Raw genomic sequence first — 26985 nt, 5'->3', positions numbered from 1 at the left:
CAGAAAACTTTATAGCAGAATGCAATATATAGGTGTGCAGTGCACTTTAGTATCAAACCTCCTCAAATATGAATAGGTATATCAATCTTTCAGTCATTTGATATTGAGTCAGTTAGCATAGTTGAGAGGTGTTGAGTGTTCCAGAAGTGCCAAGAGCGAATGCAACTAGCTGCTGAAAAGCCTGTGTTGACTTTGATTCACTAGTCCTGCCTTTTAAAAAAAAATTCTTGTTTGGCTAATATGGAACTGATTTGATGAATGCCTGAGCTGTAGTGGCAGTCAAAATTATCAGCATTTTCTTTTTCTTTCAGGCAAACGGCCAAAGAAAGGTATGGCAACTGCCAAACAACGACTTGGAAAGATCCTAAAGCTGAACCGAAATGGCCATGCACGCTTCTTTGTTTGATGCAGTGATTCCTTCTGCTGCTGCTGTCCTTTTATATGCAGACCAGTATTGAGGGTGACAGTGCCTGGAGCTTCTGTTGTAGTCCTCTGCTTGAAGCAGAAATGCATGTACATTATTAGAACACTGCCTGACGAACAAAAACTCAATGCTGCATTTTCACTGTGCCACACCTGCTCAGCAATAAACACTTGGAAAACAGGGGAATATCCAGAGACTGTCGACTGGGGAGTGGTCTTTTTCAGGGCTCAAATAATTTTGTTGTTTCTGTTATGTGTCTAAACTAATTCATGAACAGAAGATTATGATGAAGGTGGTTATCAATAATTTATTTGACTGATTTTGGCATCTATTGAATTCATTTTTAAACTATTTATTATTTGGAAAGCCTTTTGTGGAAAATATAATTTTAATTTTAGATATAAGAAATGTGAAGATTTTTATTTGTTTTTAGTGACTGTCTGCAGTAGAGAGCCACATGGAAGATTTATTTTGGCTTCTAACAGTTAACATATAAATTACAGTCTTAAACATGCAAGTGGTGCATTAAGTTAAGGCACATGGAATCACATGTTAATTTCTGTTCTTTATACATGCTTGTGGATAGTTTTTCACTAAAGTACACATGCTCTGTTATCTTAATTGACCTTTCTGTGACTTCTTGTCCTTACTTCTTCCGCTTCTTATGCTCTGCCAGTTATTCTGGACTATAAATTGGTGTAGCATTAGCAACAGCTTTTGCACATGTATGTGCTTCCCTCCCCCCCAATTTGTTCCCATGCTGTGGAGAATGATCCATGCAAAGTATGGGTTATCATACACCAGTTGTAGTACTATAGCTATGATTTAAGTGTAGACACTTAAATGCGTTTTATGGAGGAAAGCTATTATGGTGGCAAAATATTGTATCATTGTCTACATATGCCAGTCTCTTAAAGGTCTTAAGTCATTTTTGTATATATGTAAATATGTTTGATAGCTTGGTAAATTTCAGATGACTTATTTTGTGTCATGCTTTGCAAAAATCTGGTAGTAAATGCCAATTCTGAAATGCATGTAAATAACTTAGATTATAAATTTGTATTTTTGTAATATAAAATTGATTATTTAAGCTCTTTTTGGAGGAAAAGGAGGAGGCACCTATACTACTATTTTGATAAGAGGGCTATTCAGTACTAAAGCAGGAATACTAGGGATAATGCTCTGGGTTTTCTTTTTCACCCTGTTGATTAAGACTTAAAGCATGGCCAAAGCTACTCGGTTGCTTGATTCACTTCAATAAAAGCTTCACAGACTTCAGGTTATATTTAAAATAAAATATTTAGAAGTCCCAATAGGTCTTTGTGCTTAAACAGTTTTATATGTTCAGTATTTTCTGCATCTCTGTGTGTATCTATGTTAAACTATATGTGATGTCCTTTGTCCTATATAACAAAATCCAGGTTTTTTTGGCTACTGCAGTTTATAAGACTTGGCCAAATTTCTCAGTGGAAACATTTCATGGCTTCAGTCCTTTACAAAATTGTCAGTTAAAATCATTTAACGGAATAAGACTTTATAATGCATAACTTCATTTAGGATAGGAACACAACCTGAATTTTAAAGTAAGTGCAGTGATTTGGCTTCTGACTGAATTAGGATTGGAGTGTAAATGGGCAAAAATAGGTAACATGTCCTTTTGGAAATTACCATACTTTTCCTTCACTTTCCTTTCCTCTTGAGTAATAGGTTTTTTTTTCAATATACAGTTGTCAAAACTAAATAAAATCAAGTGGGAAAAATATACGTTATCAAAGTTACAAATTGAACTAATTACTAAGAGAAAGCTCAAATACTATGTTTTGGAAATAACTGAATCATCGGTTAATCTGAGTTAACACACTTTGCACTATTGATCAAAGAAATGTATCCTTTCAGCAGTTGCAGTCAATATATTTGTCTAATTGAACTGCAGGATATTTGAGTAGAGTTTGTATTTATGCGTTTTCAATACCTTTTAAAGTGAGACAGTGCTATATGCAGAAAAACAGATCTGTGGTGCTAGATGTTCATTTCAAATTTTGGTAAGCCATAATTTTGAAGAGAACTGCTTTTTCATTTCCTGTTAAAATAAATTTACAAGAAGTAAAAATTCTGTAAAATTTGAACAAAGACACAGTTCAGTGAATGGTAAATATATTGGAAAAATGTATTAGAAAAATGAAGCTTCTCTTTCTAAACCAGAGTAGCAGACATTTCCCATAGTTTTTTTAATAGTTTTTTTTTTTGCATTTTCATTAGTAAAATACAGCTATGGCCTTTTTGAAGGACATGTTCTGGCTCTGGAGAGGCTTTGGCTTGAGCCATATTTTCATAGATGTTTCCATTATTGTTATCAAACCCCTCACTTTGTTATACAAATATCTCTTCACAATCTGCCAAAAGAGAGATGTCCCTTGCTAAATAGTTTTTGCTGTTGTTAAAATTGAGGCAAATATTCCCCTATCACAAATCCAGTAACCCTTTTACACAAGTAAGAATATGGGTAAGACCAATTTACCTTAAGGAAGCAAAGTATATTAACAGGATGGTGAAATAAGTTGTTCTGAAGAGTGGTTAGTCTTTAGTTCGGGTAGCTGAATGAAGAGACTTTAATTGGCTGTGTCGTTCGTGAGCCAGAAACTTCCTTGGTAGAAATCCCTATGCAGCAGACTTTACATATGTAGTTTACTGTCTAAATTAGATGCTGCAGCCTGGTTTTGTCATTTCACTTTGAGGGAGAGAAAGCAGTACTTCAGCCATATTTGGCAAGAGGTTATTGTGTCCTCTGTGAAGCTTCATTTCAAAGAGGCTAGCTTTTAAAATAATTGGAACAGGGATTTCAGCTGTAGGGCAGAATTGACATAGACTTATTTTGTCTTGAAGTGATGGGTGAGAGAAAATGAGAAAAAGGTATCAGTGTAGTGATTTAGCAGATCATTTCTAGCAGCATTTCTTGTTGTCCTTCCACAATACTTACCCATAATCTCAGGCTACAAAATAGCCTGAAATGACCTCTACGGTAAGCTTACCTATGCAGTCAGTGACACTTACATATGATCATTTTCAAACCATTTGAAGAAGGCAGAACAATAAGAACTGCCTTTCTGGCCACATTTTTTCATAGCAAAAGTGCTTGCATTAATATTCTTCAGGGTAAGAGCACACGAACATGGTCATAGTCAAGAAACCTTACTTCACCTAAGCTTTTAACATGCCACAAACTGCCTTTATTCATCTGGATGTGTAGTAATTTAACTGTGAAATCTCTGTAGGATTCAAAACAACCTTGGTCTGATTCAATAGTTTTATTAATTTGGAAACTGGAGGAAACTGGGGAGGCTCATTGCTACAAATGACCAGAGAATGCCTCACTTCATCCACAATTTCCCTGCCACCAAAAAGAAAACAAAAACTCAATGCATCTTCTTGTAATAATTGTATCTATACTTCCAGACCATCAAACGCTGTTCATTTTCTGGATCTTAGTAAATCAGGGCAACTTTATTTTGTGGAAGAAATATAAAGTGAATTTTCAGGCCTTACTGTTTGTAGTTTGAACTGTATTAAAAGCTGCAACATCCATTTTCCAAAAAAGGCAAAGATCTGTGTACAAAATGTGTGAATTGTGCAGTAAAGGGTGGGAATAAGACTAGCACTGATAAGGAAATGCAGCGGCTGCTATAGCTGGATTTCTGTTTGCAAGAGGACTTTGAATATATAAATTTTAAGCCATAATAGTTTCTTGCTGTGGGAATGGAATAAAAGAAATCACTTTAAGAGATTATATTAATATGAATTATCACTTCTGCTGGGAAAAGTTTAACTTTGCCAGTGCTTTGGCATTTTTGAGATATTCAAGAGGCGATAGGTCTTGGCTATATTTACTAGTTTTGTAGTAGTGTTTTGCTGATGTGATTTCCCTCACACCTTTTTCTACTTTTTGAATGTTTGTGAAATAGCAGTCTTTCTGAATAGAACGTTGTGTGTCCTCTGATCCTTTTTACAGAAACACACTACTGTGTGGAGTGTTTTGGCTGGGAAATGGGATGCTGCAGCTTTAAGAGCTTTTTCTTTTTCCAATTTATATCAGTGTTTCCCATCCCGTTTTTGCCTGCAGGCAGGGAAAGTGTATGTACAGTATTTATTTTGTTTCAGATTTACTTTGAAATTTGTAAGTTTCTATACGTAGCTTACTGATTTAATGTTTGGGAGGACAAATGGCTTGTTTAAATTTGTATTTGACCATAGTTTCCACTTTCTGTACTTTCAATACTGAAATTAAAATCTGTATTACTTATGTTTTGATTTTAGCACTCAAGTGTTTAATTTCTTCATGTTTGTTCACTCAGTGTAAATATAGAATGTGCTACAAATTGTCTTATGAATAATGCAAATTCCACATCTGATTTCTCTGATCCTTTTTGTGATTTTATTCCTTATGTGAGAACTTCAGTAATAATATATCCACAAAATGACATTGGTTGGTTTTGTGTATTTTAGAAACATCTCAAAGCGACTAAACTGGGGCCATCATCCTTTGGCCATATCATGAGACAATCTGAATGATGAGAAAAGATGGTGATGCTTGGTAAAGTGGAAGGCAGTTGGAAAAGAGGAAGACTGCATTACAGGTTGATGGGATCCTCGAGTTTGCAGGATTTGAATAGCATTGTTGATGACAGGGGAAGGTTCTCATTCAGACGGTTGCCATAACTTGATGCTGATTTAACAGAAATTATGAGTAAACATCCAAATAATGTTCACTTCCAGAATTCCTGAATGTGTAGGCTAAGCCAACTAGGAGTTACTGTTTTTTTAACTTTAAAAAAGATTAATTTGACAAGTAGTCTAAATTATCAGGGCTTGCCCTGCTTTGCACCTGTCTACATGAAATACAATCCCAGTGTACTTTTGAGAGAGCCAACTGTATAATTGGGGTATTAAACAGATTAGATTTACAGCTAACACCTGGGAGAAATTCAAGCCTCTTGACAATGATGTTAGGTTCAGAAGGCTCCCTGCCTTACTCTTTTGCTTCCTGACTTTCAAGGATTAATAGGGGCCTCCAACAGAGTGCCGTGTGCCTTAATATTCTGAAGGTGCTTCCAAGACAGAGTGCTGCTAAATGCAAAACCTCATCCAGAACCTCCTTGGCTCAAAGTGAAACAGCCCTATGTTTATGCTTATAATACTTAACAACATGTTTCTAAGCATGTACATTGGAAGTTTATCATTTTCCAGCACTATAAGCTTCATTTGTTATAAAGATTTTTTTTAGAACCCAAAATAGATCAAACTAGCGGAATTTTGGAGTTGGAAGGGACCACAAGAACCATCTATCCAAGTCCTCTGCTGTGGAAAAAATACCACTAAAGAACATCAGAAAGATGACAATCCAAACCCTTTTAATGACCTCAAAAAGATGAAGAGTCCATCACCCTCCAAAGGAATCTGTTCTGCTGTTGAACTGCTCTTGCATTAAAAAGTTTTTCCTAATGTTTAGGTGGAATCTCTTTTTATTTTTAATATTGTGTTTAGTAATATCTGGAGCTAGTTTTGTCTTTCCTTGCCTTTTCCTATGGGAAATCAGTGAATGTATAGGACTACTTAGAATGACCTGATGGCCTGTATTTAGGCAACATTCCCTTTACTCGTATTTGTAGCATATAGAGATAAAGTTTAGTTTTCCACTTCCTATTCAGACGTAAGGGAAACAACATTCCTCCCTGGCCAGCAGGTTTTATTATCGTATAATATTTAGTATGTACATTAGTTTGGCCAATTAATCTGCTTTAGTATCTGAAAAAACGTCCAAAATAAGCAAAACTATAATGTCTTTGTTGAAGCTGTTGAATATTTGCTCCTTTTCAAAAATAAAGATACAATGCTTTGTTAGAAAAGAATGGTACATCACATTTCTCTCTGCTTCATCACAAGGGGCTTGGAGATACGTTCCTCACTGTTCGATTTGAGGAGCGCCCTTAGAAACTGTTGTGAAGGCACCTTGAAAGTTTTTTTTATATAATGCTGTTATCCTTGCTCAGTGTCACAATTCCTTCAGTAAGTCTGGACTTCCTGGTGAGCCACTTTCATTAGGATCTGCAGTTTCACTGTCATGGCATCTAAACAAATGTAACAGAAGGAAGATTAATTTTGAGACTGAGGTGTTGGTTGCTGACTGTGAAATGTCATGTCTGCAGAGGAGACATTGCAGGAGGTGTTAGGCTCCAATGCCAATTAAGTAAAGCAAATGACTGCCTAATAATAATAATGTTCTTCCTCAGTTCTTTGTCCCACCCTTGCTTTAGGTTCTGTAAAAGAAGGGTACATGTTAGCAGTCATTTGGATATTGATATTTCATACTTTTACCTACAGATATACATCTCCTATATGATACTTTTCTTTAGAAGTTTTACGTCGCTGTAGCTGATAGCAAAATTTGTGGTATTCCTTAGGGTGGCACCACCCCAGAGGCCAAAAATCTGCCTGAGTAGCAGATGCCTCATCTTTTTTGTATGTGTTGATTTATAACTTGAAACAGAGTAAGTGCTTGGTAGAGTGAAAGTCCAAGCATATATGCCAGCTTCATTCCTCAGGGACTCTTAAGAAATAAAGATAGCAGGCTCAAGTGGGAGTCCACTCTGCAGCACACTGGGCCTCTGGTTAATTTTTCTTAAACTCCAACATAGAAAAGATGTTTCACTGGCTGTTGTGAGTGTTACCATTTGGAACTTATCTAAATCAGTGCTGGTTAAAGTGGTGACTCTGGGACTGGTGCTGGTTGCTGAACCATTGGTACCAGTTTTCATGGGTTTCCAGGAAAGAAAGAAATATGAACTGCTAAAAAGAATAATAAATGATTGCTGATTGTGAGGCTGCCCTGAGTCCCCCCTTGGGGGTGAGAAGGACGGGATATAAATGTTTGAAATAAATAAATAATAAATAATAATAAATGGGTCCTAGAGAAAATCAAGCATGAACTCTGGAAGCCAAGATAACTAAACTGATACTCATGCTGTTGACTTGTGAGATGACATGACTCACAAAAAAAGACAATGATTCTTGGTAAGGTAGATGGCAGTAGGAAAGAATAAGACCACATTACAGATGGATAAACTCAATCAAGGAAGCCATGGCCCTGAGTCTTCACGACCTGAGCTAGGCTGTTGACGATAAGATGACCCAGTGGTCTCTCATCCATTGGGTTACCATAAGTTAAATTCAACTTGACCACAATTAACGGCAAGAACATCCATTGCCTTGCACACCTGTCAACCTCTGTGTAAAGTCTCGGTAAGAAAAGAGGCTTAATTTCTTTCTGTAGTCTAATAAGTCAGGAGTGAGGGAATCAAACAGGATGACAGGAAGGAGAGAAAAGAGCTAAGGCAATGTGAGGTGTGCAGGAAACTTCTCAAGTCACATGGATTCCCCAAATCTTGCACACACTGCTGGTCATACTTACTGAATTTGGATGTGCAACATCTTGGTATTCTAGTTTTCTGAACCACCAGATAATAAACAGGCAAGCCAGACAGAGTTATAGCACAGCCTATACTGGTGTTCACAGGATCTGAATATAGTGACATCCCCACAATAAAGAAACAGGCTATGGTAAACACCAGTGGGATAACCAGGGGTACCTAAGTGCAAAAGGAAGAAGAGTCAAAAGCATATACAAGCAACAGAACATGTTGGTTTAAACACAGGAATTGTCCAAATGTAATAGATCTATTTAGTTCTGGAGATGGAAGGAACCATACCTGCCTCTACATTGAGCATAATGATGTTTCTAATTCATTCTCTGAATTGAAATAAAACAGAAAAGTGAACTGGTCTTTTGATCTTTTTTTATGGCATCTTCATTATGGCCGCTTCTCCCTCTTCCCACATATGGCTATGCATGCATCCTTGATTTGCTTTTGTTCTTAGCCAGTTTACATACTACTATTTGGTATTCTATTAGATTATTTCTATTCATATTTCATTTTATGTGATGCAAAACGATAGCAGCTCCATTTAAGCTATACCTTTGAATAGTGAATACATAAGACATGGTTAAGGATTAATAAAAACAAGGATTGCATCCAGTGTTTTCATTTCTATTGAGAAAACTGCGAGGTCTTATGTGGAAGTCCCTTTCTGAGTTTGGTAAATCATAGTTTGGCAAAACTATTGGCTTCAGCGTACATTTGAGCTCTTATAACAAATCACACTTAAACATGCATCCACCCTTTCCCTGCAATATTTTCAATCTTTCACTTCTTACCTTAAATGGTCTTGGTACTTCTGGATGCCGGTACCGATGTATCATGAGGCCTAGTGTGACAAGTCCTATAAAGAGCCAGCGTGCGAAGCTGTAGAAGTTCAGCAACCCATAGAGGTCACCAATGGACACCATCACATAAATCAATGGCAACTGGATAAAAAATATTATTTTGTTTATTTTCATCTACAACAATTTGTACTACAGCATTTGAACAAGCATGAACCATATATCCAATTTAGCCATTAACTTGAAAAAGTTGAAAACACATTTTGAAAAAAAAAACATTTGTAGGACAATAAAATATATGACCATTTCATCATCATCTTTTGGAGGACTTGCCCTTATTAATCATGGTCTAAAACTGATCTGCTATTTTAGTACTTTATGATGCACAATGGAACTGATTTGCATAAACATTTTCCTCTTGCAAAAACTTTCTTTTTAGGTTTGCTCACATATTTGTCTAAATCAGTGCATACCGGATTTGCATATATGGACAAATTTAACTTGAATGTATTAGTGGGTAGTATGTAAGTTATGTGAACCAATTTTAAAGGCTGAACAAGACAAAATACAATGGGCCCTTGGTATCTGCTGGATTTTGGTTCCAGGACCTCCCATGAATACCAAAATCTATGGATTCTCAAGTCCCGTTATATGCAATAATATAATAAAACAAAATCACTTCTATAAAATCATGATTTGCTTTTTGTAATTTTTTTGGATAGTTGGATCCATGGATACAGAAGGCTGAAACTGCACTATTAAAACATTTTATGTTCTTTCATTGAAAAAAATAGAAGTTAGGCCTCATGTGATCATAAAGTACCATCCTGTAAAAACAGCCCAATGTCTGCTTCTCATTTCCGTCTGTCCTATGCATTCATTTAGGTCTGGGGAAGTGGGTGAGTCCGTTTCCTGATCATTCTAAACCTTGTAAAGCTCATACCATTAATATCAGTGCTGGGAGAGGAGTGTGCCTTTGAAGGTGTATCATTGAAAACAGAGCTGGCCACTGTCCTTCTCTTGCAGCTGCAAACAGCATCCTGTAGAACAAAGCCAGCTTTAAATATGCCATATATTTAATTATCACTACCAAGTGGTGGTCAGACATTGAATTAAGCTTCCTTGCCACCTACTAGGATCACTAGTGTTCTGTTCTGTGTGGATCCTACAAATGGTTTACCATAGAAATTCCAGTTTCAGAAAAAGATAGGTATAGAACATATTTTAGGAAATACCCAAAAGGGGGGAAATGTTACATTCATACTAGACTTGTGCTGAGTTTCTTTCACAATTTGCCAATGTTTTGAACCTGTTTCTGTTATAGATTCTGAGATATATAGAGAGATAGATATAGATATAGATCAAAATGTATATTCTTGAAATGTAACTCTTAGTGAAATGATGATATAATTGGAATTTCTGTAGAGAAGGAACAGCTGGGGGGAAATTCCTGTTTCCCTTCCTTGCTTCTACATTTTCAGAGTTTTTAAAAGGTAGTTGTTTGGACTCTATGTAGCTGGAAGATTTTTGGGAAATGTCGTCAAAAAGAAATCTGATTTCTCTGAACTCCAATTTTGTTAGAGGACAGTCCCAGGATGCAACTACACTGAAGAATTAATGCAGTTTGATTACCATGGCTCAGTGCTATGGAATCCTAGGAGTTGTAATTTAACAAGGTAATTAGCCTTCAGCTCCCACAATTCCATAGCACCGAGGCGTGGCAACTGAAGTCATGTCAAACTGCATTAATTCTACAGTGTAAATGCACCGTAAGACCAGGCAAAAATTTGAAGTACACACAGAATCTTATTGCCTACTTTCCAACTTTTGACTGATGAAGATCTGGACATCTATGGGCAAGCAACATCAGAATGTGGTCGAGATGGCCAAAATTATTAATAAGGAAGAATACACAAGCTAAGAGGGACTGCAGCAGCTTGCTTTTGCCTGAACATACAGGGAAGGGCAAGATCCTGCCCCTTTCCTTCTTGCTGAGTTAAGTAAGAATAAATGATTTTGCATTTTCAACTCAGTGTTACAGCAGCTGAAGTAAGCTGAGGACAAAGGGAGAAAATGGGAGTCAGAAGAAAGGTGAATTCTATTAATTAAATGGTTGTGCTCTAGTCATGAGTAACAACAAAATATCTTATTACTGGCATACAATGTTTTCAATGTTTACCTTGAAGCAGCAAAAATTCCTCCATTCAAAGCTCCAAAACATGACAGAGCTACAAGGACTGGGATCACAGAGGAAATGCTCTTGAAACCCTTATCAGCAAAGCTCTGGAAGAAGGAAAAAAAGAAACCTGTTCAGTCAATCAGTGTCTCCTTCTCTATATATATTTCTCCATTTATTTGGAGAAGGAACTATAAAAACAACACAACTACTATAATGAAAAGAGTATGGCTTCACTTTAGCAAACAACAAAAGTGCAATAAAACATTATTAAATCATTTTACATCATCAAGATAAAAGGGGAATGCAAAATAAACCAAACATCAATAGTAAAGATAAAGGTTTTCCCCGACATTAAGTCCAGTCGTGTCTGACTCTGAGGGTTGGTGCTCATCTCCATTTCTAAGCCGAAGAGCTGGCATTGTTCGTAGACACCTCCAAGGTCATGTGGCCAGCATGACCACATGGAGCGCCATTACCTTCCTGCCGGAGTGGTACCTATTGATCTACTCACATTTGCATGTTTTCGAACTGCTAGGTTGGCAGAAACTGGGGCTAATAGGGTGCTCACTCCGCTCCCTGCATTTGAAACTGCAACCTTTCGGTCCGCAAGTTCAGCAGCTCAGTGCTTTAATATGCTGCGCCAGCGGGGGCTCCCCAAACATCAATACAATTCACATTTTAAAAATTAGACATTTCTTTGAAAAAAAAAACAACTGGTTTCACAGAGCAGATCACTTTGTTATATAGAAGCATAATCTCTCTGTCTGTGAATGCATAACTATACAATTTATATATGCTGAGCTGCTGAACTTGAGGACCAAAAGGTTGCAATTTCAAATCTGGGGAGCAGAGTGAGCGCCCGCTGTTAGCCCCAGCTTCTGCCAACCTAGCAGTTCGAAAACATGCAAATATGAGTAGACTGTGCAAATGTGCAGTCATGCTGGCCACATGACCTTGGAGGTGTCTACGGACAATGCCGGCTATTTGGCTTAGAAGAGATGAGCACCAACCCCAGAGTCGGATACGACTGGACTTCATGTCAGGGGAAAACCTTTATCTAACTGATAAGATAGATAAATAGATAGACAGACAGACAGACAGACAGACAGACAGAGATAGATAGAAAGGCCAGTCAAACACACAGCTTTTTCCTAATAATAAATGGATGCAAGAGAGCTTTTCACCTTCCACTAAATATAGAGAGGTCTCAAACTAGAAAGAATCAAATCCATGTAGTGATTCCAATCAAACTTGCTGTTTGGAAAGAGATACTTTACTCCTTTTTGCTGCCTGTGGAAACATATGTCTACTTTAGGCAGTAAATTGTACAATCTGTTTTTCAAGATTAAACCAAAGCCTACTTTGCCTTCTAGGGAATTTCCCCTTCTCTTTTTCCAATTTGGAAAATACTGATTTAAAATGGAAATATCAAGATAAACCTTATACTTACTACAGCTACTGCATCCGAGTTGAGGATTTCTTGTGGTGTCAGGATTGCATAGTAAGACACGTTAGTAAGGAGGTAACCAACTGTGACAACAGTCAAGGATATCACGACAGCCAGTGGGATGTTTCTAGAGATAAAAAACATATATTGTCAGAGTTCATCTTCAACTGTATGCTTCTTTCAGTCTTTGGCTCTTTTTCTCTTTATTAATACTGAAGATATGAATGCGAGAACAGATAAATAGATAAATTCATGCTGTTATCAAATAGGGTTTTCAAGTAGTTGAGAATTATTTCTTAAAAGTGAACATTCTTATATGGCCTGGTGCCAATCCATGAGTATCAGCTTCTAATCCTTGGAGAGTTTCCAGGAAAGAAAGAAACAGTTGTAGCCAACGGGAACATATGTGGTACTGGCTCCTGGCACATTTCTTTGTAGCGGAAAGGGATTTGCTGGTTCCGCACATCAGATAGCATGAGAAATGTTGCTGTGGGCCAAATTCTGTCTTTTCAGGTGTTTGGGACTTCACCACCCAGAATCCCTCATAATTGGCCAAGGCAGCTGAGCATCACAAGCAAGTGACACCATCAGAGGTGCTTGAATGACTGTTCCTCCTCTCTCTAAAGGAGAACCATCTCTCCAGATGATGGAAATCCCTGCTTTGTTGAACAGTGTCAGAAAATGCCAAGCCTAACAGAGGTTATGCTCCTCTGTCTCTTGCTCTCTTCATAAGAAGGGGAGCAGAGCTACTATGCCCGACCCCTCCATGCTTTAGCCCTATTTTGAATGTTTGAATAGGGCTCAGTTTCCCAGTCTGACCAGTTATATCTTTCATGACTTTTCAAACCACCTGGAAGGAACCATTCCCTAAACTACTGTGCTCCTTTGACTCTAAGAACTGTGAGTGGATAATAGATAGATGATAGCCGCTTTGAGTCCCCTTTGGGGAGATAAAGTGGGGTATAAATCAATAAATATAATAATTATAATAATAATAGATGATAGATACATAGACAGCTTTTTTCTATTGGTGGTATTGAATCGATGGCATCTTACAATCAAAGAAATATGGTACTAATTATTTAAAGTCTGCATTGAAAGTAGCCAGTTAAGGACAAAAAAGAAATCCAAAGTTTATTTTCTTCATACTCACCGTTTAGGATTCACAATTTCTTCAGTTACAAAATTTAGATAAAACCTGTAATAAGAAATGAGGAGTCTACTATCAAATATATGTATGTAGAGTTTGCAAGGCGAAGTGAACATTCAAATAACTTGCAAGGCAAACAAAGTACAGTAGAGTCTCGCTTATCCGACATAAACGGGCTGGCAGAACGTCAGATAAACGAAAATGTTGGAAAATACGGAGACTCCTACTGTTACCTGTCCGACACAGTGTTAGACACCCTAGAATACTAACAACGGTCTCAAAGGGTTAAGGCAAGGCAATGCCTCGGAGCTAGAGCAGCGGCAGCAGGAAGTGCCCAGATGTGGAAGAGGAGCATGGAAATCACAGAGGGAATGAGGGAGAATGCTTCCGCTTCTGCTCCTGACTCTTTACCCCCTTTCCTCCTTCCTTCTCCTCCTTGTCTTGCTTTTTTCACTTATTGGTAATGGAGAGAGAGTTGGGGAGCGCACCTTTAATTGAAGGGGAAATGCTGGAGGAAAGGGGGGCATTGGATAAGAGCACTGGATAAGATGGAATGTCGGATAAGCGAAGGTCGGATAAGCGAGACTCTACTGTATTCAAAACAAGTCCAATCTTGCTTACTCAGAAAGGAGTATTGCTAAATTCTGTAGAGTAGTGGTTCTCAACCCGGAGTCCCCAGGTGTTTTGGCTTACAACTCCCAGAAATCCCAGCCAGTTTACTAACTGTTAGGATTCCTGGGAATTGCAGGCCAAAAACATTTGGGGACCCCAGGTTGAGAACCACTGCCGTAGAGGTTGCTTAGATTTGCACACTCACCTGGAGTAAGAGCCATTGAGCACAACAAAACTAACTGCACTGGATTGTGGTGGAATAATATGTGTGTTTTGTTTGTTTGTTTTTTAAAAAAATGAAGAATAAAATTTTAGATTTTTAATGAAGGAAGATTTACTACACTATATTGTGATGTGAACAGAGGAGCAGAAGAAATCCCACATTCCCAAATTCATTGGCGATTGGGTAAATTTATTTGAAATCATGTCTTGCACTAAAAATAAAAGAGTTCACACATCCTTTCTGCTTTTTAAGCCACTGAGAAAGGAAGAATTATGATCACGCGATCGCATCTTCCCCTACAACCCCACGCAGGCTCTAAGATCTGCAGGGGAGGCCCTTCTTTTGCTCCCACCTCTGTCTTAAGTGCTTTTGGTGGGGATGAGGAAGAGGGCCTTCTCTGTGGTGGCCCCTCAGCTCTCGAACTCTCTCCCAAGGGAGATTAGATTGATTTTACAAATTAAGCACCAAAACATCTTGTTATACAACAAATCTGACAGAAAAAGTAGTTCAATATGCAGTAATGCTATGTAGTAATTACTGTATTTACGGATTTAGCACCAAAATATCACAATGTATTGAAAACATTGACTACAAAAATGCGTTGGATAATCCAGAACGTTGGATAAGTGAGTTTTGGATAAGTGAGACTCTACTGTATTTGAAACACAACAAGATGAGTCCACAGAAGACACTCTGCTGGCTGTTGTATTGGATCACACGTCGGACACTTCCCAAGTGTCTAGGACTGTGTTGTTGTTGTTGTTGTTGTTGTTGTTGTTGTTGTTACTATTACTATTACTATTACTATTACTATTATTATATCACCTACAGACTTACCATCCACCATAGGCAAACATCCCAGAATAAAAAGCAAGAGGCAGCTTTTCAATTACCAATGAAGTTGTGTCAAAGCTATCATGGAAATTTTCATAGTGACCTGATGAAAATAGAAATAAAACAGTGGGTCCCTGCTATCTGCTGGGGTTTGGTTCTAGGACCCAACCACAACCCCTGACGTGGACACTAAAATCCGTGGATGCTCATGTTTTATTATATACAATGGCATAGCAAAATGGTCCCCTTTATATAAAATGGCAAAATCAAGGTTTGCTTTTGGGAATTATTTTTGAATCATAGGGTTGGAAAAGACCACAAGAGCCACCCAGTCCAACCCCCTGCCATGCAGGAACACATAATCAAAGCAACCCCGAATATTTTCAAGCTGTATTATTATTGTGTTGTTGAAGACTTTCATGGCTGGAATTACTGGGTTGCTGTGAGTTTTCTGGGCTGTAAGGCCATGTTCCAGAAGCATTCTCTCCTGACGTTTCGCCCACATCTATGGCAGGCATCCTCAGAGGTTGTGAAACCTCACAATCTCTGAGGATGCCTGCTATAGATGTTGGTGAAATGTCAGGAGAGAATGCTTCTGTATTATTATTATTATTATCATCTTTAGGTATACCCTACTTTTTCTCTCTACAAAAGAGACTCAAAGTAGCTTGCAGTAAAAACAATACAATAGTAAAGGTAAAGGTAAAGGTTTCCCCTGATGTTGGTGCTCATCTCCATTTCAAAGCTGAAGAGCCGGCGTTGTCCGTAGACACCTCCAAGGTTATGTGGCCAGCATGACTGCATGGAACGCCGCTACCTTCCTGCCAGAGCGGTACCTATTGATCTGCTCACATTTGCATGTTTTCAAACTGCTAGGTTGGCAGAAGCTGGAGCTAACAGCGGGCGCTCACTCCGCTCCCCGGGTTTGAATTTGGGACCTTTTGGTCTGCAAGTTCAGCAACTCAGTGCTTTAACACATTAAAATAGAATTAAGAATGTAGATGGTTGAATCTGTGGATGCATAATCCGTGGACACAGAGGGCCAACAGTATATTTTTATTTGTCTTTAAGCAATTGCACAAGAAAAAGTCTTATTAGGTCAAGCCAAAGTCTAGCATCTATCTAGTTTGGAAATTGGGAAATTTGTGTCTCCCAGATTTTGTTGGATTCAAGTTCCCATCAACTTGCACACTGGATACTAGCATTTGCAAGGCCGCAGGCTACCCACTTATATATTCCAACACAGTGCAAGCTGGGAGGGGCAGCATCCAGTCAAATGGCCAGAAGAAGACCTGGACCTAGCTATATGGCATGTTTTTTTCTCCTTGTGGTGGTATTATTATTATTATTATTATTATTATTATTATTATTATTATTATTATTATTATATAGTTTTTTTAGTTTCTGTGTTGAATCTCTGCTCTGTCATGGAAACCGACTGGGTGACTTTGGGCAAGTCACACTCTCTCAGCCTCATAGGAAGGCAAAGGCAAACCTTTGTTGAGCAAAACTTGCCAAGAAAATCCCTGTGATAGTTATACAACATTTGGAATTTGAATAGAAATCAAATTCCTCTCCCCATAATGGGAAAGATTGTGACCAAATATAAGCCTGCCCAGTCTGCTGTCCAGATATTCAATGTGGATGAGAAACTTCTGGAACCTTTGTTTTCTTAAAAATTCTTTGAACCAGCCCTGGACTGCACAGCTCTACAAGCAGAGGATGCCTTCAAATAGAAGTCTGCTCTCTTTATAGAAGAGCATATGGTCATCAATTCAAATTTAACTGGAGTTTGTTCACCATTTGGTCTCCTCCATCATCCTTTTGTTTTCTTCTGACAATTCCCACCCTTTTCTTCTTTCTTTTTTTATGTCATTCTTCTTGTTTACCTTCAAGCAGCTTCTGACTTACGGTGATCCTAAGGCAAATCTATCATGGAATTCTCGTGGCAAGATTTCTTTAGACGAGGCTTGCCCTTGCCTTCTCGTAAGGCTGAGATAATATGACTGGTCCAAGGTCACCCAGTGGGTTTCCATAGCTGGGCATGGATTTGAACCCAGGTCTCCAAAGTATTTTATCGCTCCCCTTCATTTTATTGCACTTTCCCCATCTAGTGGCAGCTGGTGGCTTGAATGGCCCTGAAGACCTATCCAAGGTGCTGAAATCTGGCCCACAAAATAGATTCAGCACCTTGGACAGACCCTTTATGTTTCAGATTGGAACCTGGAGAAAATTCCATGTCTCAGTGACAGGGGAGCCCAAGCTACCAACATTTCCATCTCAATTCAAAGGAGGCATTTTGAGTGGCCTTACCATTTCCAAGAGCCATCATCCCAGGAACAATAACGAGGCCAATAGTGACCATCTTGAGGGCAGTCAGCACTGTCTGTATGTTTGCTGACCAGCTAACACTCCAGCAGTTCAGAGCTATTACTAGAGCTAGGAAGAGAAAAAGAAACATTATGAGAACTGGACGTGGAAATGGCGGTTAATCGTTCCTTTTACACTTGAAGGGAACCAGTCATGAGTTTCTTTGAACATAATTTTAAAAACATTAACTACTGTTTTTAAAAAAATAATTCATCCCATTTTTAATATCAGAATAAATCAGGATGGGAATCCTCAATTCTCCAGTACGTTTACTTAGCATTAAAATATTTTATTGATTTTCAGAAAGAAAGAAAAAAAACACACACAACACCATAAGATACAAAGAAGAAAAGTCACACACAAACCAAGCAAATATGACATAGTCCAATTAAACAATAAATGCAAAGACACAACTACTTTCCTGTCTTTTGAGGTAGAGGTTCTTCCTAAGTTTTCTTGTGTTCCATTTGGTAAAAAGAGAAACTTTAATATCAAATGTTTATTTTTATTTACAGAGACTACTTATTCATTAAAACATTGCTCTATTTTCTCCCACTCTTTCCACACCTTGCTTAGAGAGCAACCTTTCATTATTCTAGTTAAGAGGTAAAGGTTTTCCCCTGATGTTAAGTCTAGTCATGTCTGACTCTAGGGGTTGGTGCTCATCTCCATTTCTAAGCCGAAGAGCCGGTGTTGTCCGTAGGTCATGTGGCTGGCATGACTGCATGGAGGGTTGTTACCTTCCCGCTGGAGCGGTACCTATTTAACTACTCACATTTGCATGTTTTCGAACTGCTAGGTTGGCAGGAGCTGGGACTAACAGCGGGCTCTCATTCCGCTCCCGGGATTTGAAGAACTTGCAGCACTTTAACACACTGCGCCACTACCAGGGCCCCTTATTCTAGTTAGTTTGTTAGTTTGTCCATTTCCATGGCTTTTCTGAATGACAGTTGCCAATCATAGATGGAAGGGAATTCAGTTATTTTCCACTTTTTTGACAATACTATTCCTGCTGTTGTAATCATATACATAATTATTCTCCTTGTAAGTTTATTGATTTGTACATTTATCAAGTTGAGAAGATACAGCCGCAGAGTAAATTCTAATTGTAAAATACTTTTAATTGTATTATGTATCTTCTTCCAGTAGTTCTTAACTCTTTTACAGTTACATAACATATGATACAATGTACGTTTCTCTTTGTCACATTTCCAGGATAAGTTTTATATATTTTTGATAGTATCTGTGGGGTTAAGTACCTTCAATAGTGGACTTTATAACATTTTTTAAAAGATCACTAGAACACGTAAAACTCGCCATGTCTTTCCAAGCTCTTTCCCATTGGTCAATGTCAATTACCCTTCCTAAGCCTACTATCAGCAAAGTCAATGGTCATGGATCTGCCAACAAGAAAGCTCCAAGTCCAATTATATGAAATTAGTTTCTTCTTCCCTGACCTACTTCTTTGGGGGAAAAAACCTAGGTGATTTTTAACAGTGCAATGTCACTAGCAGACAACTAGATGACAAGTTCCAATTAAAAACAAAATTAAGATATTTAATTCATTAACCATCTTTTGAGGCACCTTGCAGTCTTTTTTTTCTGGTGGCAAGAAACCACCAGAAAAGTTATATAGTTTGTTGGGGTGCCTAGAGTTATATGTTAAGAGAGCTCTTGTGCTGTATTTCAGGGGAATGGGCATGTCTTCTAGCTGTCCTCATTTCACTGAAAGCATTTTGATTAAGCATTTTTCATTCTACTTTTGCAGATACTTTTAAAATGTTATAAAAAGTCCCATATTTTCTCCATTTGGGATCAACTCACTTGAATTGCTTCAAACTGAGTTCAAGCACAGTAGTAGTTAAGCCTCAGTTGACTCAGCAGGGGAAAGAGGAGGAGGAGGAGGAGGAGGAGGAGGAGGAGGAGGCGGCAGAATTTTGTGCCGCCCAGTAGGTTTAGGTGAAAGCAAGTTTGCATGCCAACCAGATTAACTTTTGCCATTTTGAGCATACTTTTATGATGCTTGCCCACATGTGACTTGCTTTTCATATGTGAAATATTAGAAGGCGTGAAGTATGGAGCATAGATACATAGATGTTTAATGTAAGTTGGTACTCACTGACTCCAGTTGTAGTGATCAATTTCACAGCCAGGGGAGGAACATTGCACGGGGCAAAGAAAGGCTCTATTAGATAGCGACCAAACGCCAGGGACACCACAGCCATATTTGCAGGCCTGGAATGAAATGCAGAAACTTCAAATTCTCAAGTAGATTTTTTTGGCTTCTTTGGCTACATTGTTCCTCACTTATATGTTTTTTCATGCAACTCTTTCCAATTCTAACGTTCTGAAAGAAATGCCTACCATTCATCCAAATGGAGCAAACTATGGCCCCAATCCTTTTTGCATCCTTCAACCTCCCCAAATTCTTTACCATGTAGCCTAAAACCCAGTTTCTATCAGGACTGGAAATGGCCATGATGAACTTGAAAGTCACAATTGAAAGCCATTTCTGATTGCAAAAATGAACCAGTTGCTGCCTAATTTGGGGACAGTGTTGCCCTGGTATAAGCCATAATTTGTCCTTAGAACATGTAGAGTAGGCTATGCATTTGAATCTTGGTCTATGGATCGTTGCCAGTCTGAAATAATGTCACTTGTATATTTGTATAGTCAAACTAATCTCACAACTTGTGGGCAGCGTGGCATGGGGCAAGGTCCAGTTTGGAGAATGGGGGATCACTAAGCTCACGTGATGCTCTGATGAGATTCCTTTTAGGGGACCTTGGGGGCACAGGATGTGGGGGTCAGCTTAGTTCAAGGGTCAAAAGCCAGCCTCACCCATAAGGAGCTGGGACCAAAGAGAGGCTGTGTGCCCACATGGCTTCCCATATGTCATGCCTTGGGTTATCTCTCTGGTAGGCAGCCTGCAGAGCTGGTTTGATCAGATAACAGGCAGCTCTTTCTGTACATCATGTTACACAAACATTAATCTACTGAATCCAAAATCAATGGGGACAATTTGCTCCAGCTCAGGTGGTTTGCATGTTTTTGTGTCTCCTAGGGTGCCTGAGACAGCATTTTGTTGATTTTTAATACCACTTTTATCACATATTCTCATTTTAATTTGTATATGTGATTTTTGTATTTTGAGTTATGTTTGAACAGCATTAAATTGTTGCCGATTGTTAGCCGCTCTGAGTCCCTCTATGAGGGAGAGAGGGCAAAATATAAAGCAAAATATATAAATAAATAATGTTTGAATGTTTGCCATGTATATATACTTGCATTGCGATCTGCCCTGAGTCCCTTTCGGTAAGAAGGGTGGAATATAAATACTGTAAACAAATAAATACATAAATAAAAGTTGAGGCTAGATCCACAAAAAAGGTGATTACATAAAATATTGTGTATTTTCCCTCACCAAATAGTTCCTCCTAGAATATTTCATTGCTGTATTCTAAATTTAGCCAAAATCTAAGTTAGCTCTTCTTACACAAATATCTTAATACAGTAGAGTCTCACTTATCCAACATAAACGGGCTGGCAGAACGTTGGATAAGCAAGTATGTTGGATAATAAGGAGGGATTAAGAAAAAGCCTATTAAACGTCAAATTACCTTATGATTTTACAAATTAAGCATCCAAACATCATGTTATACAACAAATTTGACAGAAAAAGTAGTTCAGTACGAAGTAATGCTATGTAGTAATTACTGTATTTACGAATTTAGCACCAAAATATCACGATTTATTGAAAACATCAACTACAAAAATGCGTTGGATAATCCAGAACATTGGATAAGCGATAACTGAGACTCTACTGTAACAAGAGATTTTCTTTTCTTTTTTTTTTAAAAAACTTTCACCATGTAGGAAAATATTATGACATGCAAATAGTGGCAAGTTATATCAAACAAACATATTAGCTACTCTTCTGAAATATATTATCAAGTGTTCTTTTATGACACGTCTTCTCCCCTCTCCCTTGTATCTGCTGGAATGGAAATGACTCTTCTTCTCACTCTGGTCACTAACTTCTGTGACATTCATGGCGACATCCAAAACAAACAAGAAGGGAACACATTCCTACTTTTGTGTGATGGTCAATAGAGACAGTTTATGTTGTGCCGCACCGACACGGAGAAGGGTCCGTGGGTAGCTAGCAGCCCCTTCTCCCATTGCAAGGTTTCTCTTGAATAAGCTGTGAACTCCCTCTCCTCAGGCAAAGCCGCCCCCAGATGTTCAGTGGCAGACGGTTCTGTTTATCTAGCAGCCCTCTGAGATGGTTAGGGGGAAGGGGAGATCATATATCAACCTGGTTTCCATAGAGCCACAAACCTTTTATTATGGCAGTGGCCTCTATTGCAAAAAGTACAATGACCTCTGCATATCAGTGGAAAAATATTTCCCTGTCTCAAGCCTTTGGTTTGTAATAATTTAAAAAATATATATGTTTTTCTATTCTCTCCTAGGATTTGCAGTATTATTCTTTCTTTTGTTCATTCTTCCTCACTGCTCTGGGTCTTTCTTAGATGCCTTTTGCACTCCCTGCTTCAACATTTGTTAGATCTCAGTGGTGCTGCTTTCGCCAGCTGGCTACTTCTAAAAACACAGCTGGAACATGCCCACAATGGGGAGATTTAAAGAGACAAAGCTCCCAATAAAACCCTTCCATATAGTCTGGAATTCCACTCCCCCACACACTTTTTGTTTTTTGTTTTACCCAGCAATGAAAATAAGGCCTCTCTTACCGGATCATAACGAATTCAGCCCATAATCTTAGGAAGGCTGGCAAGGGCCCAAGCGTCTCCAGAAGGTAGATGTAATGTCCCCCAGACTTTGTGATGCTTGTGCCCAGGTCTGCGTAACTCAGAGCACCTAAAAAAGGAATAAAGATACTTAGGTGGCAATCTCCTAGCCTCTTATCTGGAAGTTAAATCCTACTGGATTCAATGAAAATTATTGTTGAGTAATTAGGCATATGGTGGCACGGTTAAAGCCCTGGTACAGTCTTTATCTCTGTGAGTAATTTTCCTAGGTCTAAGCACAGTGAGATGAAAATTCTCTTCCATTGAAATCAGTTATAGTGAAGCTAACTGAAAACACATAGAATTAGGATGGTACACACATAGACACAGGCACTCAATGTATCTGTGTGTGTGTGTGTGTGTGTAGGGTTGTCTCATCATTGAGAGAGCCTCTGCCAGTGTCACCCTCCACTATTGCAGCTGCCCAGAGCTTGTTTGGCACATTTTAGTTTGGCTCTTGAGCAAAAACTTATCTTCCATAGGAAACCCTACCAGTAGCACTCCTGGAATCAGTATATAGCCTTTTGCCTAATGCAATGGTTCTCAACCTGTGGGTCCCCAGATGTTTTGGCCTTCAACTCTCAAAAATCCTAACACCTGGCAAACTGGGTGGGGTTTATGGGAATTGTAGACCAAAACACCTGGGGACCTACAGGTGGAGAACCACTACCCTAATAGGAGCACATACACCCACCTCCACTAAATGGCAGTGCCATTGGTGGATTAGAAGATGAAACTCTGAAGACAAATGGCACTTAGTGAGGTTCTGTAGCACACTATGAGTTGTACTGTGGCTAATGATGCAACTAGACTCAAGCTGAAAGGATGCCCAGCTGTTGATGTGCTCAGAGGTGAAAGGAAAGTCTGAAGCTGCACAACTCACATTATAGGAAAATATGTGAAGGGGAAGCAAGACATAGTCTACAGACACATCATTTATTTTAGTTTGTCAACAAATAAGGAAAATAAAAGAATGGCCCACAGTCTGAAATGCTCAATATACATTCCAATCCCTAAGAAAGGTGACACCAGGGATTGCAGTAACTATAGGACCATTGCATGAATATCCAATGCAAGCAAAGAGATGTTCAAAATTCTGCAAGAAAGGCCTCTACCGTATATGAAGTGAGAAGGGCAAGATGACCAAGTTGCGTTCTGGAAAGGAAGAAAGGTTAGGAATCATATTTTTATATAATTTTTATATATTGTATTTTACTATGTTATTTAATTATTTTAACTGTTTTATTCTTATTTTATTGTATTATGATGTACTGGTAGTGATCCTACCAGTTGTGTAAGCCGCCCTGAGTCCCCTCGGGGAGAAGGACGGGGTAGAAATATTGGAAATAAATAAATAAATAAATAAATATTGGAAATTGGATAATAAAGTCTTCCAAAGAAGTTCAATTATAGTACCACCTTTGATTGTTTAGATCAACGCAAAGCTATGGGTTATCTCTTTAAAAATGGAAGTGTACAGCTTTTGATTGCCCTGATGCATAACCTGTATTCAAGACCTGAGGTGATTGTCAGGACAGAGTATGGAGAAAATAATAATAATAATAATAATAATAATAATAATAATAATAATTATCATTATTATTATTATTATTATTTTATTTCTTATCTGCCTCTCCTCGTGGCTCGAGGCAGGTCACAGCACAGTCAAAACACACAAACATCACAAAAATTATATAAGCACACACATTAAAATGTAGTTATATAAAAGATATATATTAAAATGTATTTCTATAAAATACATATTAAATACACAGGGCAGAGATTAAACCACAGGACATGAATTTAAAATTCATGCTTAAAACTGGCTGGGTAGGTCTTTAGATGCTCTTCCAGGAAGTTGTTCTACAATCTTGGGGCGACCGATAAAAAGGGCCTCTGGGTGATGGTCACCAGTTGGGTTCTGGTTGGTTGGAGTAAGCATCTGCCAGAGGAGCTAAGTGTCCTAAGGGACAGATTGTGCAAGAAAAGGCGATCCTGTAGGTAACTCGGACCCAAACCATGTAGGGAAATTGAATGGTTTCCAAATAGCAAGGGGAACAGGTAAGGAATTATTTTATCACCCTGCCTATTTAATTTATATACTGAACACAACACGGGTAAAGAAAGATTAGACATAAAGGAAGGAGGTGTAAAAATTTCAGGATGGAATATCAACAATTTAAGACATGGAAATGACACCATACTACTAGCAGAATATAGGAAAGGCTTGGAACGATTACTGAAAAAAGCAAAGCAAAAAAATTCAAATTAAATAATTCAGCAAACAAAAGAAATTACCACAGAAGATTTGCATAACTTTAAAGTCGATGATGAAGACACTGAAATACTTTAACGTTTTCCCTTTCTTGGATCAGTCATTAATCAGAACAGAGATACAGTCAAGAAATCAGAAGAAGACTAGGACTTGGAAGGGCAGCTATGCATTGACTAGATCCTACAGTGTGAAGATATGTCCTTAACTACGAAAGTTAGGATTGCTCATATCATTGTAGTTCTCAGTTCTCATATGGTTGAGGCTGCCAGGTTTGAATCCCACCCGGGAAGAGCGCGGATGAGCTCCCTCTATCAGCTCCAGCTCCTTGTGGGGACCTGAGAGAAGCCTCCCACAAGGATGGTAAAATATCAAAAACATCCGGGCGTCCCCTGGGCAACGTCCTTGCAGATGGCCAATTCTCTCACTCCAGAAGCAACTCCAGTTGCTCCTGACATGAAAAAAAAATTGTTGAGAAAGCTGAACCTTGAAAAAAATGGAAAGGAAGGAAATCAACTCTTTTGGAATGTGGTGCTGAAGAAGGGTTTGTGGATATTGTGGAATATGCACATGCTCTACAATATAACATCCCCATTTAATGTGACATGGTCCCTCTCCATTTTGAGTGATTTACTCCATATATTTCCCGTGTCAGTGCATTCTCCTTAGCAAATAAGCCACTGTCTCTGTGATTTTTGGTTTTTTTGCAGCAGGTGTTTCATTCATCTTCACCCCTTTACCAGTAGTCTTGGCTTAAAAACAAACAAATCTCAAAGAATCAAAATGAAAAAAGATAATTGACTCACCAAACAGAGACAGGATCCCACAAGCCAGCCACACGAGTAATGAGATTCCCACATTGCCTGAGTTTTTCAACACCCCTTTGGGAGAAATGAAGATCCCACTACCCACCATGGTGCCCACAGCCAATGCAATAGCCCGGGTGAGGGTGATTTTCTTTCTCAGGAAAACGGCCTCTTTCTCCTCTGTTGAGTGTCTCTTTTTCCTGCAAATCCCCATTTTTTCTGGTCTCTGTTCCTGCTAAACCACACAGGAGGTCTTTGTATCTGACTCAAAACTGAGTTCCTTTCCTGGCCTCTGCGTGAAGTTCTGTTCTACTCTTTCCCTTTCCCGCCTCCTTTTCTCTCTTGCTCTTTGCTCAGTAGAGAGAGCACAGTTTAGCTGGGAAATACATGCAATATTGTGAAGTAAACAAATATTGAACCAAAAATATCAGCTTGGAAGGGAAGCAGGCCTCCAAATTCCAAGAGATATGAAAAGTTGAGACTTTTGTCATATTTATCACTACATGTGACATATGTCTGGTTCTAGATTTTGCGGACAACAAGTTCACATCCTATATGAATGTTCTCTTCTTGGCTTTGTTAGCAGTACGTTCGTGTCCAATATCAGCCAGCAAAATTATCCCATGTATGGATAATAATGTGTCTATTTAAAACTAGGAAGAAATATTGACAATATTTGCCATTAGGTTGATGTCCGCTTAGAATATGAGTCCACTTGCAGCCTCAGTCATAACATACTATACATACTCAGGTCCTGCAAACTCAGCACTATGGCTTCCTTGATTGAGTCAATCTGCCTTGAATGCACTCTTCCTTTTTTCCTACTTTCTCCTACTTTACTAAGCATTATCATTTTTCTTATGAATCCTAACATTAATGATTTTTGCAAAAGGTCTTTTAGCTTCTACTGAGAGCTCAAGATTGATTTATTCTATGACCTATTAACTGATCACTTTAGTGGTCTCTTTATTTGCCAAACTATTTTCCAGCTCCATACTTCAAATGAGTTGATTTTCTTTTACAATTAGACACAGAACTATGAAATACTGAGGTCTGGGTGATTCTGACTTTGAATGATATACCTTTACACTTGAGACTCACATCGAGACGAGTTTCTTCTTAGCTGGTCTTCCAAGTCCTAGGATTTTATCATATGGAATGTACTCCATTTCTGAGACTAATGCATCACGTCACATAATATTTGCCCCATTCTGTCATCTGCAAAACATTACAGAAATTGAGTAATTGCATATGGAGTTCTAATGTTTTTACGATTGGTTGGAAAATCAATATACATTCCATTAGCTAAAATCTCACAAGAATTGTAGTTTGGGTCTTCCAGGCTACTGTGCAATATTAGAAAAAAACTTTTTAGGGACCTCATCAGACGGAGGTCCTCGAGTTGGGGGAAAGCGGGGGCATCTGTGGGGCAGCAGGGAAAATCCAACAGGCAGCGGGAGAAACTGTCAACCCACACTGCACAGCACCTGCATCACCATCCCATGGGGGAAAGTGTGGTTGCCTGGCTTCCCCCTGTGCTTTCCTTGGCTTGCTGGATGAGAACATAGGAAGCCTCCTGTGTTCT

At 38.6% G+C, this 26985-nt stretch overlaps 3 protein-coding genes across 5 annotated transcripts in view; 2 read left to right on the top strand and 1 right to left on the bottom strand.

The window, feature by feature from the left end:
* Positions 1-4729, top strand: part of kdm7a (lysine demethylase 7A) — a 74439-nt gene extending 69710 nt beyond the window's left edge. The window contains exon 20 of the mRNA XM_062983084.1: positions 312-4729. Within this exon, the coding sequence (XP_062839154.1) occupies positions 312-406 (95 nt within the window). The 3' untranslated portion in view covers positions 407-4729. The remainder of the gene's footprint in view (positions 1-311) is intronic.
* Positions 4730-4830: 101 nt separating this feature from the next.
* Positions 4831-25744, bottom strand: LOC100558604 (cystine/glutamate transporter). The gene is made up of 12 exons (XM_003220862.4): positions 25401-25744; positions 22266-22392; positions 19631-19746; positions 17455-17580; positions 15145-15244; positions 13476-13520; positions 12326-12449; positions 10876-10979; positions 9640-9736; positions 8691-8840; positions 7887-8064; positions 4831-6546 (listed from the first exon to the last, which is right to left on the bottom strand). The coding sequence occupies exons 1-12, from the start codon at positions 25612-25614 to the stop codon at positions 6482-6484; spliced, it is 1446 nt and encodes a 481-aa protein (XP_003220910.1). The 5' UTR covers positions 25615-25744; the 3' UTR covers positions 4831-6481.
* The window catches only part of LOC100558405 (cystine/glutamate transporter), a 53579-nt gene continuing 50840 nt past the window's right edge, over positions 24247-26985 (top strand). For all 3 annotated transcript variants that reach the window (XM_008110518.3, XM_008110519.3, XM_016993636.2), the window contains exon 1: positions 24247-24383. The gene's annotated coding sequence lies outside the window, so the exon portion shown is untranslated. The remainder of the gene's footprint in view (positions 24384-26985) is intronic.

This window comes from Anolis carolinensis, chromosome 5, assembly GCF_035594765.1.
Source record: "Anolis carolinensis isolate JA03-04 chromosome 5, rAnoCar3.1.pri, whole genome shotgun sequence".
Taxonomy (NCBI): domain Eukaryota; kingdom Metazoa; phylum Chordata; class Lepidosauria; order Squamata; family Dactyloidae; genus Anolis; species Anolis carolinensis.
The sequence above is the reverse complement of the archived record's forward strand: the minus strand, read 5'-3'. Positions and strand labels throughout refer to the sequence as shown.